The sequence below is a fragment of the Lissotriton helveticus genome, chromosome 6 (assembly GCF_964261635.1).
Source record: "Lissotriton helveticus chromosome 6, aLisHel1.1, whole genome shotgun sequence".
Classification (NCBI taxonomy): domain Eukaryota; kingdom Metazoa; phylum Chordata; class Amphibia; order Caudata; family Salamandridae; genus Lissotriton; species Lissotriton helveticus.
The window spans coordinates 1,162,620,416-1,162,634,489 of NC_136067.1; the positions used below are offsets into that span (position 1 = coordinate 1,162,620,416).

At 45.4% G+C, this 14,074-nt stretch overlaps 1 protein-coding gene across 1 annotated transcript in view; it reads right to left on the reverse strand.

The window, feature by feature from the left end:
• The window catches only part of LOC144763339 (alpha/beta hydrolase domain-containing protein 17A-like), a 363,859-nt gene extending 361,600 nt beyond the window's left edge, over positions 1–2,259 (reverse strand). Inside the window, exon 1 of the mRNA XM_078648831.1 lies at positions 1,174–2,259. Within this exon, the coding sequence (XP_078504957.1) occupies positions 1,174–1,604 (431 nt within the window). The 5' untranslated portion in view covers positions 1,605–2,259. The remainder of the gene's footprint in view (positions 1–1,173) is intronic.
• Positions 2,260–14,074: the final 11,815 nt, after the last annotated feature.

A 14,074-nucleotide genomic window follows, 5' to 3' on the forward strand; every position in this document is an offset into this window, starting at 1 on the left:
CAGCGGCACGTCCGGGCGGTGGCCATGTATTTATACCAAAACACTAGAGGGCGGCCTCTAGACTGGCGCCTCCCGTGTTTAGAGGCCCCGTCCCCCTCAACTACCACATTAGTGCTGCAGTACCGGAACAAGCCAGTAGAGCAGGAATGAAAAAAGGTTAGGAAGAACAATAAAAACAATGCAAAAATACTAAAATGTTCAGCTATATTAAAAATCTATTCCCCCCAGCAGCAAAGCAATGTAACTGTTTCAATTACAATCAACTTAATTGGAGAAAACATCTGGAAAGTCATTGCAAACTTCATTTCCACACATCGAGGGATCTACCAGAAAGACTTGGTCGGATCTAATGTAATGCTTAACTTTTTTTGATGGCGCCATCCTAGTAGATTGGATCCTTTCGTAGTTACATCAACCTTTCCCATTGTGCTCGTTCCTTTAAAGTTAAATCTTCATAATGAGCATACCTTCCAACGGGATGCGAACCCCATTACATCCCCTTAGTTTGGTACTTTCAAGTTCACTTTGTTTGTCCTTAAACAGAGTAAAGAATAGGTCGTTATCCACTAAAGTATAGGGCGAACAGGAATCTGCAAAAAACCAGGATAGGCATAGTGTCAACTGTAATTTCACAAGAAAAAAAGTTAACGCCCTAAGTGTTACCATGTAATTGGAAAATTAACCTACTTTCTTCTTGGGATCCTGGTTTTACAGCAAGAACAGGTTTAAAATCTCCGAGGAGGAAAAGAAAAAATGGACTATACCAAAGGAAGGTAAATAGATATTTATAACAAATCATTTTACATCCCTTTGGGGGGGGAGGAGTATGTAGGGTGGAAGCAGGAATCAGTGACAGAAGTTTCTTCCATCTCGTTCAGGATTGCGTCTGCACCGAAATGTGGCATAGCTAATTCACATTAGAAAACAGACTTCAGTACATCATCAGAAATGTGTTTGAAAGACAATTATATACACTATATAGACACTATATCAGTCTGTAGATGTAATATCATGCGTGAAAATGCATATTACTCATTGTTAATAATGCACAAAACATACTTCTTTAAAACACTCAGAAGCAAATCCATTGCTTTGGGTAGAAGGGCTAACAACGGTTTCTCATGCACATACACAGCGTGAAATAACATTCATTTCATATACCTTGATCCTCACCTTTCCTCTGGTACACAACGGATGTACATGCACCCAATCATGTTTCCTCGAGAGTTCTTCGTCATAAAGACATCCATTCTATCAATCTCCTGTTGGCTATACTGGAAACAAGCCTTTTCGGTCAGGCGAAGTTTCCAGCGAGCTATGATGTCATCACTCCTTTGTACAGATCCATTTTCGACGTCTGCGTCCCCCCCTTCAGCCTCAGGATCAATGGAATAAGTTGCTCTCGGGGGCCTAAAGCCCAGTTTGGCTGCAATACTGCCAGGACACGGTGGACAGCAAAAAATAAAGAACAAGTCACTGAATGGCACCTCCTCCACCATTCTGAGAAAACGGCAAACTACCGTTTTGGATTGTGTGGGGAAAAAAAGAGGTACGCCCTTAGAGGGCAAGATAATCATTAACAACCAGCCAAACGAAGACACCATAAAGCAGAATAATCTGTTTCTTCATTAAGAACAACAGAGACTCAATCCTTTACAAAAGGTGTGCAAGGTTGAAAATTCAATTGTCGGCCTTAGCCTTATCAAAAGCCACATGGAAGGTAAATGCAGGCAAAAATGATCCCACTTTTCCCAGTGCATTTTTCGTAAACAAAATTATATTTTTTCATATTAACAGTTTTTCGCAACTGACTTTCAAGTTGAACATGATCATTTAAATGAACTCTCAGCTGTTCTTGAATCACACGAAGTTACGAGTGAGTCCTTAGTAAAGTTCTGTGTACTTGACGTCTGAATCAACAGCCCAGTGAGAACTGCACTGTTTTTGAACTTTAACAATGAAACCATCTTCCAAAACAATAAAACGTCTCAAATTCAAATAGAGTAGAAGTCGGCTTGTATTAAGGAAAACAATTTTGTGATACACGTTTCTGTAAAACAAGGCGCATTCACTTCCGTCAGTCCGAGATATATCGGTTTGAAAAGGAAAAAAAAATCACATTACAATGTGCTGTTGGCTTCTTTCTCTCTTAACACGAAATTTTCAGACGAAATTGATTAAACGCTGAATCCGGGTCTCGAGAACATCCCTGAGCTGTCTGTCCGTGGGAACTTGAAATCCGTTGCCGACGCTATATAATCAGAATCAGTCCATGAAATACAGAGAGCACAACGTGTAACCAATCATGTAAGAGCAAACACGTAGGAGCAGCAGAAGGAATGCGTGGTAACCTTGGATTGGCTTATCAAACTAGGCTGCTGGTTCTAGCTAGTGGACTTCTCTATTGGCACAAGCAGAAAAGCGCCCTCCATTAGTGAATTAGAATTGCCACACAAACTGACCGAGGTTTGTAACAGGGTGTAGTGAAGGTGTAAGAATCAGGAATCAGACCAAGTAGTAAGGTTTAGGTGTTTATTCCAAGTAGAATGTGGAAGTAAAAGTCAAGACTTTAGGAGCAGTATGTTACTTGCTCAGTGCAGCTCTCAATTCTATGTCAGTCCACGGAGGCTCAGATTATGCTTCTCTTTACTTTACTGACAGAAACAGCAGCCAATAAAAACTTTAAACTGGCATGACCCCGGAAGGACAACCCCCTCCAACAGTCTGCACCAATCAGTCTCAAGTCCCTTGTATAACTGTCCATGCACATAATACGACCTCCTCTTTCGATCTTTGCTGCTGCAGCAGCGAGTTAAGTGCCCTTCTATTTTTACTTCTTTCTAGGGGGTAATGTGTGTAGGGCGGTGGTTGTAGACGGCGCGCGCGCGCGTCAGTGATGGTATGTGCTGAGCGGACCTCCGCTCGGGATTGAGGTGTCTTTGGTGACTTTGTGATAATTGCCTTTTTCATCGTTTTGGCCCGCGCGGGCGTTTTCTGTTGCCAGCGCGTAGCGCGACTGGCGGTGTGCCGGTAGGGGGCGGTGGAGCAGGAGGAGGCAGACGCGAGACGCTCGCGCGCAGGAGGCAGTCGAGCCCGGCCCCCACACGCACTGCGCATGCGCGGGGAGCCGACTTTCGTTTTTCACTTTACCGGCTCCTCACGCATCGCGCTTGTAGACTGCATCAATCCTGGCCTCAGTAGAACGCTGAACGGAGCGCATCCGCATTAGAGCACTGCTCTAGGGGAGCTTACAGTGTGCAAAATAGGGGTCTCCTTCCACCTAATATTCAGCCTCATTGCCTGTAGTGATTTTGGTTGTTGGAGTTTGTGTGTGTGTTGGAGGCTCCCCTGGGCTACTCCCCCCCTTGAAGCTCCTCCACACCTCCCTGCTTCTGAGCTATGGCGTACTACGCCGAGGAGGATAACCAGTGGGCAGAATATGATGAATATGTAGACTATGAGCCACAAGAGGAACATTTGGAGGAGAATTTGGTAGAGGCCCTGGATTCCCACGTCCAAGGGTCAGTGAAGACTGCACTAGTCCAGGCTCTTAAGCCCTTTGCTAAGCCCCTTAAAAATTACGGAAAGAGAAAGTTCAAATCTGCCGGGAAGGGCGGTACCTCTTCTCAGTCCTCGGCCCAGGTGTTGGCCCGAATGGCCAGGAATGTCCTGAAGGACCATGGCTCAATGGCGAATGACACGTCTGGGGACTCTTCCCCGACACCGCCGGATTCATCTGATTCGGAGGTGGAATCGGTGGCCCCCAGGAAGAGATCTAGAAAGGTGAAGCACACCCATAAGGCGGACGATGGTCAGGTACCCAAGAATCTTCTGTTTAACCCAAACAATATTGTGCACCCTCGGTCCACTGAGTGGATACCGTGCCCTGAGGTGGCACAATATGTGAGCAACAACCTGCGTCAGGGTTTCGATAATGGAGTGAGGGCCACGTTGCGCTCCGAATGCCCCAGGCCATCCTTGACAGGGAAGGTGGCTGACACACCGGATTTAGATCCCACAATGGCGGCGTTTATGCGCAAGTTTGCGAAGGATCCAAAGAAGGGGCTGGATAGAGCATGGAGAGGTGTCCAAGACAAAATGTTGGATGTCACCGGTCCCCTAACGAAGATTCTGGACGCGGCAGTGATAGCCAAAGATAGGAATGTGCCGCTGGATGTGTCGGAGGTTCTGGAATGGGCACAGCGTGCCATGTGCTTTTTAGGTAATGCAAATGTGGCCGTGTCTACAGAGCGGAGGCGCTCTTTTCTTATGAGGCTTGACTCTCAGCTGGCGGAGATGGCCCCTTCCGAACCTGGTGTCCTAGCTAATGGTATGCTATTCGGAGACAAATTTGTCAGGGAGATGGGCAAATATGTTGCCACCTTCTCCGCATTGGACAAGGCCCAGTCCAACATCAAGAGGGTTCTCCATGGTGGTGTTTTTGATAGGGCCGGACGCCCAAGAGGTCGAGGGTCCGGCCGGGGTTATGCACAGACCTCACGTGGAGCAGAGCAGAGAGGCAGAGGTAATCGCCGCCCCAACTTCTATCCCTCCCGTGATAGAGGAGGTCGTGGCAAGGGGCAAAGAGGAAACTATCGTGGACAACAGGCGAACTCAGGAGACTACTCCTATTCAGGTACGACTTCTATGTCCATCAGAGCATATGGTGGGGGGCAGACTGTCACTTTTTCTCCACAGGTGGCGCCAGCTCACGAACGACCCTTGGGTTTTGCAAACGGTACAGGGTTTCCACATAGAATTTTATGCCTCCCCGATGCAGCGGCGGAGACCAGGCCCACTGTGTTTTTCCCAAACAGAGCAGAGTTTCATCGATGCAGAGATATGCTCCTTGCTCCAGAAGGGGGCGATTGTGGAATCCTCCCCACACGAGCTAGGCTTCGTCAGCACCGTCTTTGTGGTCCCGAAGAAGGACCAAGGGTATCGACTGGTGTTGAATCTCAAGGAGTTCAATGGCTGGGTCGTTTACCGACACTTCAAAATGGAGGGGATACACCTCCTGAGAGATATACTATTGGAGCAGGATTGGATGGTGCGTCTGGATTTAAAGGACGCCTATTTAGCAGTGGCCATCTATCCTCCGCACAGGCGGTTCCTGCAGTTTCAGTGGCGCGATCGGTGGTTCGAATTTTCCGCCATGCCCTTTGGACTGTCGTCCGCCCCTTGGTGTTTCACCAAGCTGATGAAACCCATCGTGCAGAGGTTGAGGGAACGGGGTGTTCGCCTCATTATTTACCTCGACGACATCTTGATCTTAGGTCAGTCACCGGAGGTGGTGTCACTCCATCTGTCGTGGACGATCCACCTCCTTCAGGACTTGGGTTTCCTCCTGAACATACAGAAGTCGATCTTGCAGCCTTCTCAGGTGATGGAATTCCTGGGTTTCCAGGTGGACTCGGTGAAAGCTCAATTACTCTTGCCCCTCAAGAAGAGGGTGGCGGTGAGGAAGGAGTTGAGGAGAGCGCTTGCCTCTCCGACAATCTCCTTGAGGACGTTGGCACGCCTGGTGGGGCTTCTGGCTTCTTCGATCCAGGCGATCTTTCCGGGTCCTTTGCATTACAGGGCCCTGCAGCGTTTGAAGGCCTTGCATTTGCGCAAGGGCCTGACCTATGCCCAACAGATTTCTCTTTCTGCGGAAGCACGTACGGAGATAAACTGGTGGTTGGAGCATATGGATGCGTGGAACGGCAGAGCCATTTTCGCGGCCACCCCGGAAGTGGTGATAGAGTCGGATGCCAGCCGGTGGGGCTGGGGAGCCCGTTGCGGCTCAGTGGAGACCGGGGGCCGGTGGTCCCGCGACGAGTTGAGTCTCCACATCAACTGTCTGGAACTCCTGGCGGGTTCTTTTGCGATCCGCACTCTGTCTCCTCAGGGAGTTTCGTGCTGTATTCTCCTCCGCATGGACAATGTGTCCGCGGTACGCTATATAAATCGCCTGGGAGGCACCAGGTCGCGTCTCCTTGCGGAGATAGCCAAGGACTTTTGGCATTATTGCCTGGCACATCAAATTTCGGTGACGGCGGAGTATATACCGGGATCCGCCAATGTGACGGCGGATTGGAACTCTCGATACTTGAGAGATGCCAGCGATTGGAGGTTGCACCCCCGGATCTTCAGAGCACTGGATCACAAATGGGGTCCGTGTGTGGTGGATCTGTTTGCCTCGCGGCTCAACAGACAAGTGCCCCAGTTTTACAGTTGGCGGCCGGATCCGTTGGCGATCAGCTCGGACGCCTTTCTTCAGTCATGGACGACGGGCATTCTATATGCGTTTCCTCCGTTCATTATGATCCCGAGGGTTCTGGCTCAGGTTCGGAGGCAGAAGGCGGAGATGATATTGATCTCCCCGTGCTGGAAGGCGCAAGCATGGTTCCCAGAAGCGATGAGTCTCGCCTGTGCATCGCCGGTGCGGATCTCGTCGTTCCCGGATCTTCTGACGGACCCGGTGGGTCTTTACCATCCGCTTGTCCTTCAGGAGCAGTTGTCTCTTATGGCATGGAGACTTTCCGGCGCCGTTGGCAAGTGCCGGGAGTTTCGCAAGACGCTATCTTTTTCCTATCTCAGGCATGGGCACCTTCCACTCACAAGCGATATGAGTCAGCTTGGAGACGGTGGGTCGGTTGGTGTGCTGAACGACAGGGTGATCCCATGGGATCCGATATCACTGTGATAGTGAATTTTCTCTCTGAATTGGCGCGATCAGGTATGGCTTACAGATCGGTGAATAATTTCAGGTCGGCTATTTCGGCGGGACACCCGCATGTTGAGGGCAAGCCGGTGGGGGAGCATCCCTTGGTTTGTAAAGTAGTTAGGGGGATTCGCCTGGTGAATCCTCCTCAGCCACGGTACACTGAGCTTTGGGACGTGTCTGTGGTCCTTCGTTTTTTGACGGCCTGGCCGGCTAATGAGGGGCTGTCTCGCAAGCAGCTCTCGGCGAAGCTTACACTTTTGCTCTGTTTGATCTCGTGCAGGCGAGTATCGGATATTCGCGCCTTGGATTTGGCAGGTAGAGTATTCACTCCCTCGGGAGTTTCTTTTACGATTTCTAAACGTACTAAGACGCATACCAAATGTATTGCTTATCCTGCTTTTCCTCATCACAGTAAATTGTGTGTTGTTCAATGTCTGAAAGTATATGAGGATTGTACTAGAGAGTTTAGGACTGGTTTTGGCCAATTGTTGATTTCCTTGCAGAGGCCTTTCCGCCCAGTCGCCTGTGCGACTCTGGCCAGGTGGGTTACCTGGTTGTTGGACCTTGCCGGTATTGATACCTCTAAATTTGGAGCTCATTCTGTGAGGGGTGCTATGGCATCTAAGTCATTTGGGGCTGGTTCTCGGCTTCAGGATATTATGACTGCGGCAGATTGGTCTTCTGAATCCACATTCAAGACATTTTATCATAAGCCTATTGTGGATGTAGCCTCAGTGGTGGTGGAGAAACTTTAAACTAGCATAATCTGAGCCTCCGTGGACTGACATAGAATGAAAAATTGTCTAGCAGACGCGACAAAGAATTTTCAATTCTATTAAGGACACGGAGGCGAGGATTATCCCACCCGGGCTTGCAGACTTGTCATGTCCTGCATTATTGAATGATTTTATGATGTACTGTACCCACCCGAATGTTTTTGATGGCTTGATTGTATTTCCAGTTTGAGGAATAGCCATTACCACATATATTCTTGTTTCAGGTGATCAACAGAAGCAGACGTGAGTCGACCTGACTATGATCTGGATTGTTTGCAGTTATGCAGCGGTTGCTTTCCTCGACGTTGGATGCGATAGTTGCCATGTTGGCCTCCGGTCACGTTGGACGGATGATGTATTCGCAAAGAAAGAGGAGGTCGTATTATGTGCATGGACAGTTATACAAGGGACTTGAGACTGATTGGTGCAGACTGTTGGAGGGGGTTGTCCTTCCGGGGTCATGCCAGTTTAAAGTTTTTATTGGCTGCTGTTTCTGTCAGTAAAGTAAAGAGAAGCATAATCCTCGCCTCCGTGTCCTTAATAGAATTGAAAATTCTTTGTCGCGTCTGCTAGACAATTTTTCACTGACTCCTAGAGTCCAGTACCCCAACATTCCATAACATCAAATGAATGACAACATTCCACAGGATAACTAGACTGGCTTAGTAGAAATGCAAGACACTACACATGGTTACCACCTTTCACACAGAAAATGCTGGCTGTTAGTTCACGTTCTAAGTTTCTGCAATGGCACCGACATAATTAAATAGAACTTTAACTAAAATTGCCTGTTTTCATTTTTCAAATGGACTTACTGTCTTAGTTCACTCAAATGATTAGCCAAGGTGTATTAAGGCAGCTCTAAATCACATTTCTAAGCACTTTCGTCCACTAATTTCTGTTTTCAGTATTTAATCATGAGAGGAAAAATACAAGCTTTAGTACTGACATTAAAATACTGGTCAATAAAAAGACGGGCAGGTAGTGCAGTGTCTTGTGAGTTAGAGATGAAGGGACCCGTTTGGTTCCTGACAGACTGCATAGGACAGTGACGTAAGTGCTTGGGTGTGGTTGATAGAATTCATGATGTAGCATGTTCAGTTAACAGTTATATGCTGAGAAGTAAAGACATGTAATACCAAACTCCGTGTGTGGCGTAATCATTTACATGCTCAGAGGCTGTGGAGGACCGTACAACTGGCGACACGATAGAGGATACGTAACCCGAAACACCAACAATGTTCACACAGAGAGTTTGCTGTGGTCCAGCAAACTGCTTGTGTGTGCCACACATGCCTCAGTCGAAGTGAAGATCGGCAGTTGGCAAATATGAAGTCAAAGTGCCACTCCAGCCAGTGCGAAGTTTTCGAAAAAGACGAAAGCCTTACAAAGAAAATTGTGTATTATCGGCCAGGAACCTCCTGGTGAGGCTGTGAAAGAGATACAGCGCTGATGGAGCAAGGTTTCATATATACCAAAACTTGCTTGTACTCAGCCCTCTCTAAATAACCTGTCATATAATAACCAATATGTTTTGTTAACTAAAATCCGCACTACACAACATTTCTAGTATCTAGGGAAAGCTTTACTATGTGCTTTTACTAATATTAACTCGAGTGAATTAAAATGGCCACCGAAAACGCAGGAAACCGTCTGCGCATGCGTCTGTCACATCTACCTGGCATGAAGTACCTCTCTGCTTTGGTGGGAAATCTTTGCTTCTGCGCACTAGTGCCAGAAATGGCCGCTTTAAATCTCACATGCTAATGCTTATTCTGCAGCTTGTATTGTTCATTCTGCTTAACTATTAATGCACAAGTTAAAGTAAAGTAATGGGGTTAGAGTAGAGATAAGTGGTATACCGTGCATTCATTTATTTTTGTATTCTAATATGTTTCTTTTGATTTTACTGCTGTTTTGTATTATTTTAGGACCCTATTGTAAGTTTCCCGATTCATGCCCTTATATAGGTATAAATCACCATATCCTTATATAGGCATAGAAATCATAACCATATTTGGGCATAGCTCATGCCGTCCAAATACGGCAGGGCTACTTCCACTAGTTCCGAAAATCCACAACTATTTCTTGGAAAAACCCGCCTTCAGCAGTCAGGGACTTCCCCTTGCTTGAATATGGATTTGTCCAAGAACTCATGGAGTTTTCAGAGAACTGAGATTCTTTGATGACGTTATTATGTTCAACCATACGTCAAACCAGGCAACTTCAAGGTATAAATATGCCCACATTTCCCCAAGCAAACACACAGTGGTTTGGAGCAGTTCGACTATCTACTTGCCCGACGCGCCCTGCTACAGCAAGTGCCGAAGGAAGCAGAGCCTCCAGCAGACACACTGAGAGAGAGGCTGTCTTTTCTCCTGCCGAGAAATCCAGCTCCAGTGTTTCCAAGCTACCCTTGCGGATTGTTGGGAAATCGAGTCCCGAGACCAGCCTTCTCCATTCTAAACTAAGGTACGGAGCTGATTAGACCCTTAGAGAAATCTTGGGCAGATTCTTGTCAAAAAGAATACTACATTTATGCTACACCTCACTTACTTCCTCCCTCGTACTAAGCTTAGGTTAGGTACATCGGGGTAGGCGTATTTTAGAAGCACCAGTTGAGTACTTTTAGACTCTGTTATTTATGTATGTATTTATCTATGGTTTAGGAACCACACAATGCTCTTACAGTATTATTTTATTCTACTATTTATACTGTATGCATTATATTTTACTACCAGTGTTACGATTGTAGCAGTTCTTTTCTTATGCTTGAGAAAGAAGACTGTTCAATAAATCCCTTTATTGAAAACGCCCGTCTATTTCTCTACACCTCTAGTGAAACAAAGCATGCACGATTGACTGAGCAAAATATCTATCTATTGTTTCCACGACTCTGAAGATACGTTTTATCTTGGGGAAACAAAGTTGTCATGTTTATGCGGTTGTCAAAGGCTAATCCCTTCTTGTGAATTTGAGGAAGTTTCTAGTGACCTCTGAGCTAGCTGGCACACACAATTAAGTTTAGTGTATTCGATAGAGACCTAGTCGACCTCAGTCCTATGTCTAATCTATAGGATATATTATTCCAATGCGCAGAGCCTATTGGGAATATAGGAACTACACTACATGATGCCCAACTTTGGTAAGGCACTAATTTAACGCTAGATACTAGAGTAACTCAGTCGTGCTTTTCACAGAGACCCCTTTTTCCCGTAAAAATACTCCAATAGACGTCTGGAGTGGGTTAAAGGATAAAATATCCACCTTAAACTGAGTGGGACGAAAAATCTTATGTATTAGTTTTTGGTTTGTTCAACGTTGAAGGATACAGTGTTCCAAAATATTGTGCACCTTATCTTTATTTCCTTGATACTTGCTCTGCAAACCTTCATGAAAAATGATGGAGAATGACGAAGAGTTAGCTAGAGCTGCAGCCGCAGCTCTTGCACCAAACCTAGACGTTACAGGTTTTAATGAAAATGACCCGGATGTTATACACATCCCGGCAAATGTAAGAAAAATTATAACTTACAAACTCATAAATAATGGAGTATCATCGAAAGGTGGTAAAGTAATATTTGTGATAGAGGCACATGAATATCGGCAAACAGAGGTATTCTATTCATGGATTGTCTTTCCACAAGCAAATCCAGTAACACATGAGTTCCACTACTATAAAATGGAGGAACATCCAGTGGAATACGTTCCTTTCGAGGACGTTGAAATTCCACTAACTTACCAAGAGCATCAGCTCTGGTTTAATGGTGCCCTACAACATCAAAATCACATTACCAGGCTCGATCCACTAGGTAGACCAGGAGCTACATGGCCGGTACTAGACAGCTATACACCACATCCTAACATTGAAAGAATGTCAGATGTAGAACTGTTAGCTTAGCTAAAACAATTAATTAAAATACATAGACAATTGGTAGAATATGTCATGCGGACCTTAACAGTCCAACCGGCTGTAAGAATTCCACAGCACACCCCTCATCAGGGTAACACAAACAAAATCACACCACAGACTATACAGTCAGTAATCGGTAAGTTGCCTTCAAAAAGGGAACAAATTCCATTCTGGTTAGCCCAGAAAATCACACAAATAGAGGCAGTATTTCCTGATAGTACACCTCATGGGAAACACAGGATTCTAACAATTTGTTTACCAATGGGGATTGCACCACACGTAGAGGACTGCGACACTTGGGATACAGTCTTTGCTTCAATCTACACAAAAACACATGGTTTCCCGTCTATGTCACAATTCACCAAAAAGAAGGTAGCAAGTCTAAAAATCAGACATGCCGAGGATCTTGAGAACACAACTCAAGAACGGGGAGTGGGCCCAGACAATGCTGGACAGCGCAGCAGAGGTCACCATAGCTCGGAGGATCATCTGGAGACAGTGGATCTGAATTAATACATTCAGGTTGAAACTGCCGACACCAGGGTTAGTGTACCCCATAAGTTATATGAAGTAACACTCCGAATAGAGGGGGATATAACTCGGAATATAAAAGCACTCTTTTGGGAAAAACTATCTAAGGGTTATGACATCCTTCTAGCTGAAAAAGACTGGCCACCTGAATTTGTCAGGGAGTGCCCACATGGCGAAGAGATCATTATGCCAGCCTTCTCTAATCATATTCCTATTCATAAAAAATACACCTATGCCAGAAAATGGGCTGTGGCCCAGGCTCCAGCATTATATAATAAAAATCATGTGGGATGGGGTTGAGGATTCTCCTCACCATAAAATCAACCTACTGCTCAGAGGCAGTATCCATTAAAGCAGGAAGCTTAAAAGCAAGTCAGGGAGACCTTAGATCAACTTGAATACCAACGGGTGATTGAAACATGCACCTTGTCAATGAACAATCCTTTGTTTCCTGTCTCCAAACCAGACAATACATATTGTCTAGTTTTGGGCTACAGACATTTAAACTCTTGTTGCAAAAGTTTTGCAGTACAAAATTCACGCAGTGCATCACTGATGAATAACATTGTTCGAAAGAAATATAAAACTACGTTAGATATTTCAAACGGTTTCTTCGGTCAAAACATTGCACCTGAAAGCAGGTATTTGACCGCTTTCTCAATAATGGGGACACAACAACACTTCTGTTGTCTCCCCCAGGGATTCAAGAACAGTCCAGGATTATTTTCAGCCAGAGTAACAGAGTTACTACAAACGTATGATGATGAGGCATTATCTTATGTCGATGACATCTATCTTACAGATGATGATTTGGACAGGCACTTGTAAAGGGTGAACACCATAATACTTGGGTTTGCCTCAAAAGGGTATGAATTCAACTTTAAAAAGTCCAGAATTGCCCACCTCAACGTCCTATTCTTGGGATAACAACTTTCGAGTGAAGGCAAAAGCCTGGCAGCAAACTTTTTAGAAAAATGTGCGCTGCTCCAAACTCCAAAAACACTGAAAAACTTACAGTCAATTCTAGGATTCCTAAACTTTGGAAGAACTTACATTCTGAATTACGCAGAAAGGGTTAAACCTCTCTACGAACTAATCAAACCTGATTTCAAACCTACTAATTGGACTCAAAAACACACAGAAATTTTGCGTTCAGTGCAAACAGACATGTTAGCAACAAAACACTTACAGGCACGCGACAATATACGCAATCTTGTAATCCGAATCATCCCAGGGAGATGCGGATTCACATACCTAACCTTTAACGAAGGTGAAAAGGTACCAATAGCTTACAAGTCACACTTGTACACACATGCTGAAATGAAATTCACTTCAACAGAAAAAATTCTGACAGCGGTTCAGACTGCTGTAGCAAAGGAGAGAGCCCTAGCACAGGGTAAACGCATTAAAATCGTTACACCTGTACCTGCCTTAGAGGCAGTAACAAAGGCAAGCATTCTAAATGCAAAAAGCTCTACATCCAAGATGGATACAATGGGTTAACTCTCTTGCTGCAACAGACTTTAAATACGTTTTTTGATCCCTACTTGAAGACACAAGAATTTCTCCAATACGAACAAGAATGTCCTCTGCCGACTGAAATTCTAACTCTAGAACATTACGGCTGTATAATATATACAGACGGATCAGCACAGCCCGCAATTGGGGGTAAACAAGCTTACAGTGCTGCATGCGCGATTGTTAAAGGTCACTGGCACTATGGTAAATTCAGATCTATGGTCACAAAAATTCAATCTCTCGGAGGCTGTACAGCTCAGCGAGTTGAACTACAGGCTTTCAAGATGGCGCTGGAAAATACAGATTGCGAATTCCCCACACACATAGTGTGCGATTCATATTACTGCGTTCAGTCTTACAATGAATATCTGCAGACCTGGGTTCAAAATGGGTTTAAGGACGCAAAAGGTGGCACAATCAAGTATAAAATGCTTTGGGAACAAGTAGTTCTTTTACAAAAAGAACTACAAAAGACTCATGTGATCCATACACTGAGTCATCAGCGTGATGGCGTTCACGTTGAAGGGAATTCATTGACTGATGAAGCCGCGAAGGCAGCTGTGCAAACGGCTTCCGTAGCTGCTATTACTCGTTCAAAAACTAAAATAGACAGCGAAATAATGCAGG